The following is an 8,333-nucleotide window of genomic DNA, read 5'->3' on the forward strand; positions in this document are numbered from 1 at the left end:
GTTTAACATGCGGTGCCTTCTTTCTTTCCAAACTTTAACGTATTTTACAAATGCCCAGGAATGCTATTATAAGGGCCTGTTACAACTACACATAGCAATGCCAGTGATCTGGGTAGAATTACTGAACTGTATTAAATTTAATATTTTAAACCTTCTCAATATTTCCTTTGCTTTTTGTTGTAGGGTTTTTGGCAGGTGTATCAATGATGTTTTACAAAAGCACGACAATCTCCATGTATTTGGCTTCCAAACTGGTAGAGGTAAGCAAATATTTCTTTATGTAGATTATTCTAAAATATGTGTTTTTAGTCTGACCATTAAAACATAAAGAAATTGTGTTCCATAAACCCAAATTCCAATGACTATCATAAAAACATAACATAGGATTTTATCTAAAATTATTTTAAGTGTTTAGCATAAATGTTTTGTGCCATAGGGACTCGGTATTAACCTATTAAAGGATGCTTTTCTTCTTCCCCTTCTTTTTTTTTCCTGTGACTGTCAAGTGTTTTACTGCAGTACCATTCATTTAATGCAGTACTCTTCATTTCCTTCTTTTCCTTGTCATCTGGTTATCTGATCTGGGCATAGGCCATTAGCTAAAAATATGTCCTAGAAAAGAGATTCTCCAGTAATAGAATCTCTGGAGCATTTAATTTATGACTTTAAGAAATATTGAACTATTTATTTTCAGGTAGTAATAAAACTTGTTTGGTATATTTGATTAATATTTACTACAGACTTTTATCAATCTCATATATATAATTTTTTTTTTTTTACGGGGCAATGGGGTTAAGTGACTTGCCCAGGGTCACACAGCCAGTAAGTGTCAAGTGTCTGAGGCCAGATTTGAACTCAGGAACTCCTGAATCCAGGGCCGGTGCTTTATCCACTGCGCCACCTAGCCGCTTCCTCTCTTTATATATTTTCAATTGTTTTCAGTATTCTTTGGTATGATTTTCTTAAATAAATTGAATAAATATATTTTGTGTTAATTAAGCTACAATTATGTGGTAAAAGCTAGTATTGTAATCAGTATACCAAAAATAGCTTTAAAAGCATTTTTTTTTTTAGAAATCTAGGAACCTATCCCTAAGTTTCCTGCTTACTATGTGCTCAGAACTTTGTGAGGTACAAGAGTTAGAAAACCTTAAACTTGGAAGAGCCTCAGATAACTGAACATAATCTCCTCTAAAACATCTGTGACCTTTTGTCATCAGGACTCCCCTTGATCCATTTATTTTATATCTCATGGAGTCTCAGTATTTCATGTAAATTATACTTTTTCCAAACTTATTTCTGCATCTGCATTAAATAGTTATTTAACATAAATTCAATATAATACTCCACTTGATTATGTGCAGCCCTGTATTCTCAGTGTTTTGTCACGTGAATCTTTACTTCTTAGGTAAATTCTGAGATCTTTTTGAAAAGGGACACCTTTTGATGCTCCTTGTTGTATTGCCTGTAGGCCAACTCGACTCATATTAGCAGCTTGAAAAATGGGTGTTTTGTTTTAAAATTAATGCTTCATGCTTAGCATTCTTTCTATTTATGGTGTATTTGTGTCTCGTGAGGATTTTTGAAGAGCAAACAATTTGTGATATTACAACCACTGTAGAACATAGTACTATTTTTATTTAAGGTGGCATCATTTATAAACCTTGCATTGTGATTATTTTGTAGACCATGTATTTCAAAGGCATTGAAGCGGGGAAAGTTCCCTATTTTCCTCATGCAGATACCATCATCTATTCCATCTCCACAGCAATTTGTTTTCAGGCAGTAAGTATGCCTTTTGAAATGGAAAATTTGATTGTTTTTGTTTCTAATGCTTATTACATCCAGTGGGAAAACCTAGAATATTACTAGACATGTATGGTAGAGTATTTCATTTATCTTCTAAGCTAGGGCCAGGAATCACTAAGAATACAAAATATCTTCCTGAGTCAGACCTTATTATGTGAATATGCTGCTTCTTGAAATGATATTAAGTTCTGTTTGAAAGTAATTTAGAACTTTAAGGTATTGAGTAGTCCACTAGGGACAGAAGAATTTTCTGGTGCTTTGCAAGCCAGTAGAATATTCCCAAAGGGACAGTATTGGCAGCATTGCTGTCATACTAATAGTATACCCTACTACTGCCAGCAACAAAATTAAATTTTATAGAAATAACAGCTTTCATTTTCTTGTTCATATTCTCCCAAAGTTCTGTGAGCACTTTTATTATTGCATTAAGGCAATTGTGGGACTGCCTTTGGACAGGGTTTTATTGTTGTTTTGTTTTCTGAATTGAGGGTAAGTTGATTCATTTATTGCAGCTAGTAAAGTACTGAACAGCCAGCATATACTCAATAAATACTTCTTGAAGATGCTAGCTACCAATTAAATTGGAAATATTTAAAGACTCTTGGTATCTATAAAGGGTATCCTTATTATTGTTAGATTAAAACCCTAACAGAGTTAGCATTACTGTTGTCATGGCTATTAATACTAATATATCATGAGCCCAAAAAATTAAAACTAGGCCTGCTGCATCTTATAAGCCTAATTATCCTTTTGTTATATCATGGAAGAAGTTTGATGGTCAGTATTTTTTTTTTAGGCTGTCATGGAAGTTCAGACCTTGCGACCATCTTACTGGAAATTCCTTTTAAGGCTCACCAAGGGCAAGTAAGTGACTAAGATGATTTAAACAATTTAAGTTTCCTCAAAGGAAAAATTCTCAGTTCTCTTATAGAAAATTTATAGGTCAAGTGGATATTTCATATGGTTCCTCTCAGCTAGCCTTACAATTTCCCCACTCCCCACCCAAATTAATTCAAGGAATAAACAACTTAAGCATTTAGTGAACATCATTATATCTTTCCTCATACCTATAGCTTTTGTTTTTAGATGAATACAATATGATTTTGCTGGAAACTATTAGATATTATAAGTAAAATATATGTGCATACATATAACAAATATATTCCTAATTTCATAAATACAAGGCTTTTTTTTCTTTAAATTAACATGTTAAGAAGATTGGTTAAAGATTTAAATCTAAAAATTAGACTAATAAACAATTTTGGAAGAAATATCACTAGTTCTAAAAAACATCCTTCGGAACTACATCTGGTTCATTCAGGACAGGTCTGTCCCATTCTTTTAAATTTTCAAAGGCTTATTCTTCGATAGGCTTAAAATTTAACTACTCATACAGTATAGTTATCTCTTTTACAAAATTCAGCCCCTTCTCCTTAATTCTTTTCTCTGTGAAGATGGAACTGGCAAGTAATATTCTCTACTTGAAATCCCCTCCAAAACTGGGAATATAATTATTTTGACCCTCAATATTCTTTCTTTAAGCCTGAGTTAACATAGCTACTTCAGCATCCCTTCATATTTTCAACTCTTTAATCAGTTTTTATATTCTTCTCTTGACTTTCTCTGATTTCTCTCTTGTTCTTTCTTAAAACATAGTGATATGGACTAAGGGGCCAAACTGGGTAATAATATAATATTATTAGCCTTTCAAAAATAGCAAAAGGGGGCAGCTAGGTAGTGCAGTGGATAGAGCACTGGCCCTGGAGTCAGGAGGACCTGAGTTCAAATCTGGCTGCAAAACATTGACGCTTACTAGCTGTGTGACCCTGGGCAAGTCACTTAACCCCAATTGCCTCACCAAAAGAGAGAGAGAGAGAGAGAGAGAGAGAGAGAGAGAGAGAGAGAGAGAGAGAGAGAGAGCGCCAAAGGTTTACAATCCAGGAATTCAGTACCAGAGTAGTGCTAGTACCCTATTAATTATTTTGGCATTCTTTATTTGAATTGGTGTGTGTGTGTGTGTGTGTGTGTGTGTGTGTGTGTTTTAAAGCAACCTTTCCTTATTAAATAATAAAGTTGTTTTTGTTTTTCATCCAGCCTTTTTGCCCTCTAGGTCGTAATCTCCTACCTTTTCCCTTCCCCTTTTCAGTCTCTTTCTTTACTTAATATCGACTTCTGTAGTTCATCAAGCCCAGCTTGATGGTCCACCTGAACATCTACAGCCTTCTTGCAGAAGTGCCTGAAGCAGTTTTATGGACCACATTTGGGTCAACTGTAGAACTAATCCACAATCCCAGGAAAAAAAGAAGTGCTTGAAGTGCAAAGAAAGTTCTTCTGTCTGCTAGTTATATGATAATGCTTCGGGTCTATGTCATGGTCATCCAAATACATGTAGCTTTTTGAAACGTTCTTTCTTTTTTCTTCCCCTAAGAAGTGATTTTCTGCTCACGAGCGGTTTTATATAAGCAGTAGAATGCAAAATGAAACTAGGACTTATTTCCAACAGAAATTTTGATTCGACCCCTTAAACCACTCTGGACTCTGTAAGGGGTGTTTTACTTTACCTTGCCTAGATCCAGACCTTCCCCTTACTTCCTAACCATCTCCAAAGTATGGCATGTGTCATGTACCACACCCTACTTGTAGCACCCCTTTATGGGTTCTCTTGCTCCAGTAGAAAGTGAACTTATTGACAGAAATGAGCACAGTGCCTTTCCTTCCTTCCTTCCCTTTTCTATTAATTTTTAGATCATTTAGATTAAATGATACCAATAAAAGACAGGTATCTTTTCTATAGTGTTACATCCCTTAAAATGTTGAAAATCCTTGTTTGCTTTGGGCAGCTAGGTGATGCCGTGGTTAAAATGTCAAGCCAAGAATCAGGAAGACTCCTTTTTAAAATTTGACCTTGGACACTTACTTATGTGACCCTGGGCAAATCACTTAACTGTGTGCCTTAGTTCCCCCATCTATAAAATGAGCTAGAGAAGGAAATGACAAACTGCTTCAGTATCTCTGGCAAGAAAACTTCAGGGGTCATGAAGATTCAGACATGACACTGAAAACAACTGAAGAACAGCAACAAAAATTTTTGTTTTGATTTTAAATATGAACACCTCTTTTTGAAAGAGAATGAGAAACTATTATTATATCTGTGAAGACACTTATTTGTTAGAATGTGCTTGAATTTATCCTCTGAGCTTATTGAAATCCTAAATTAGAATTTTCTTTACTGGTAGTTTTTTTTTAACTGTAATTCAGTTCATTTGAAAATTCTCAATAACCCTCAGTTAAGATCTGATGTCTGATAGAAAGGTTGAGTTTCAAGTGATAATAAATCTTGATGCATCCTGAGATCCTATAACTGATTATGTCTCTTCTATGAAGTATTAGATTAGTCAAACATGAGAGTAGAGTGATCTCTGATCAAATCAGCTATTTATAAAACTAGCACATTATAGAGTTGGTGCTTAATAAATGTTTATTCCTTGCCCACTTCCCTCCTTGGTTTGCCATTTTCTATACCATTAGCTAGTTTAGCCTTATTGTATCTCTATTCTTCCTAGCAGATGAGTGAAATGAGTCCAGATGAAATATTATGAGTAATTTACTTGATAACAAGGTTCATAAAGTCTACATTTGCTTATACTCTCACCATTTATTTTTTAGGTTTGCCGTCATGAACAGAAAAGTCCTTGATGTATTTGGTACTGATGCATCTAAGTACTTCCAGGATTTCACACCCCAGTTGGATCCAAGATATACTACCGTGACACCAGACCTACCCATGGAGCTTTCTTGAAGATTATTCCTTACTCTGACTAAATGTGATCATCATTTTCACCTGAAAAGTTAGTTGAGTTGGACAGAGAGAAGAGGGCCCATGTTCCACTTCAGTGTTATTTCAATGAGAAATGCTTTTTATTGATCATAAATACTGAAGCTTTTTAGGAAGGTGTTGCTTAATAATTAAGCTCCCTCCATAGTCAGAATATGATTTTGGATCATTGTAGTATTTGACAGTATGGTAGAGTCTTGATTAAATTATGTCCATGAGTAATGGTAAATGATCTCAAGGGAAATGAAATGACATAAAAATATGCTTAAAATAATACTTTACAATATATCTTTAGTTCATTCCAATATATTTCTTGGTGAGCCTAAGAATAGTTCCACAGTGAGAATTTATAAAGGATCACGAGTACACAAATTTGATCTACTGTATTTTGGTTTAATTTTTCATTTGGCAACTGTGGTGGTGAATGTCCCATATTTAAAATATTTTTAAAAACTGCTACTTGGTCACTAAGTAATTTAAGGGAAAACAATGACCATTTTGTTTCAGGGTTGCAGAGGTATCTTTTACCATCTGATAAAATATGGCAGTAACATCATCTTTAAAGCTCTGTTGTTAACACTGATAACTTCACCCTTCCTGATCATAAGATGGGCCATTTGGCAGTCTGGTTAACACATGATCCACATGGAAGGAAATCATAGTTCGTCAAATGGAAATTGTCATATCTGAGAAAGCTGAAATGCAGTGTTTAAATGTTTACAGAAGCATTGCAAGTGAACACTAAAGAAGTTACTCTGAAAGTACCAGCTTCCTGTAGATTAATTGCACTTCATTTTGTTAATAAGGATTGTATTTTTCAGAGCTAGGTTTTAATGCCATTGCTGTTCCAAAAGGGATCAAAATATTGTGGAGCAGTTCTCTAAGAAAACCAGCTTAAGCAAATTCCTAAAGCTATATTTGTTCACGTTCAAGTGTGTCACACAGGCAGCGAGTTGTTTCATATTGATAATGACAGCTACTGACAACATGAAATGCCACTGGTTGTTAAAAATCAGTTTCTTGACAAATTTGCTTCAGATTTTGTCCTGCCTTTTCCCCATTGTAACCCTGTTTTTCTGTGTTAGAATAAAGTAGTGACAAAATATAGTCACTGCTAATTATGAAAGTTAGTTCAGAACAGCTGCAGCTGAAATATGATCACTCTTTGGAGCTTTTCAGGGAAAAGTTGTACTTTTCTAAGCTAATAAAGCTTGGACACTTGTAATGTCTGCTGTGAATGGAACATATAATAAGAATGACTATATTTTTTTAATACAATTTAGTTGCTGAAAAGTTTGTAGCCCATTGTAAATTAATTATGGAGTAGAACCTGTGTTGCAACTGGAATTGTAACCCTGCCTTTAAAATACTTAATCCCATATATTCAGTTTCATAAAGCCTGTAACTCCATCCTCTGTTGTTATGGCAAATTGAGACCGAACAGAAATCAAGGCATTGTTGGTAACATAGCAGAGATCCACATTGGTTTCCTCTAAATACTTTGTTTTGATTAATTCTGTAGAGCTGACATGTGCCATCAGGACACACTAGTAAGAGATTGTGCCAGTTTCTGACTCCAAATTGTATTAACGTAGTTTTAAAGTTTTTCCTCATTGGAATCCACAAAATGATAGGCTCCATATTAGGAGTTTAAAACTATTAAGCATTACCATAACCAAGAAGCATTGTTGTCTGCATCTCTTATTTCTTTCATTCAGAAGTCTTGGTTATAATGCTGTTTTGTCATGTAAAAATAAAATCCTTTTCATCCATAAGTTATTATTTTCATTGATATAAAAAAATAATTTGTTGGAATGACTTAAGTTCTACTGTAATTTTCTTTCTGAGATTCTAGAGTAAAATATTTGCTGCTTATAAAGATTCAACTCTGTGATTTACTTTTATTAATAAAAGCTGGTAAATAGCCTGGGCAGAGTTCCTAAGTGTTTCTTGGAGGGTGTGAAGGAGGGAATGAGCTTGTGAATATTCAGAAGAGTTCTGAGTAATATGAAAAAAAGTTAGCTTGGCCTTTCCCTCCTATACTTCACTGAAAAAAATGACTGAAGTGCTCTACTTGTTCTTCGTTATTTTCAGGGTTCCAACGTAACCCTGAGCAAAAGTCATCCTATTGAAATAGGGTTGCCTAAATTCTGTCAATAATAGACTAAACTTAGACTTAAGACTATTTGTTTTGTATTTCTACTTTCCTATCCCTCTAATCAACATCACCTGGTAACTACCACACAATAAAAGCTCTAACTATAGACCAGAGGTTTCTTCCATTTACTAGTCTGGGAGATAAATTAAGGGAAAGGTTAAAGAGGGGAAATTAATGCTCTAGTATCCAATTTTAAATCTCACAGATATCTGATGACCTTCACCATTACCTAGAACCCTGTACCATTCTCTGTATTGCTCCATACCCTCTTAAAAAGTCTAAGGTCTCCCACTGCATGCCAAGCCATCTCCAGTGGTCTCAATCTATATCTTGCTGCTGGACCCAGATGGCTCTGAAGAATAGAGTGAGGCTGGTGACTTTGCACAGCTCTGCCTCACTGAAATCCAATTCCACGTCTCCCAGATGTCATGATCCTCTTCCAGAACAAAGTACAAACAACAGCCTTACTCTCTTACAGATACTCCTTGCATGGGAAATACTGATTAGATAACTGACAAAGAAGGGTGGAAC

At 34.8% G+C, this 8,333-nt stretch overlaps 1 protein-coding gene across 1 annotated transcript in view; it reads left to right on the forward strand.

Moving 5' to 3' along the window:
- The window catches only part of TMEM135 (transmembrane protein 135), a 315,929-nt gene extending 308,404 nt beyond the window's left edge, over positions 1–7,525 (forward strand). Inside the window, 4 exon segments of the mRNA XM_043992377.1 lie at positions 184–260; positions 1,687–1,785; positions 2,606–2,673; positions 5,476–7,525. Coding sequence (XP_043848312.1) covers positions 184–260; positions 1,687–1,785; positions 2,606–2,673; positions 5,476–5,608 — 377 coding nt within the window. The 3' untranslated portion in view covers positions 5,609–7,525.
- The last annotated feature ends 808 nt before the right edge of the window (positions 7,526–8,333 follow it).

This window comes from Dromiciops gliroides, chromosome 3 (genome assembly GCF_019393635.1).
Source record: "Dromiciops gliroides isolate mDroGli1 chromosome 3, mDroGli1.pri, whole genome shotgun sequence".
Classification (NCBI taxonomy): domain Eukaryota; kingdom Metazoa; phylum Chordata; class Mammalia; order Microbiotheria; family Microbiotheriidae; genus Dromiciops; species Dromiciops gliroides.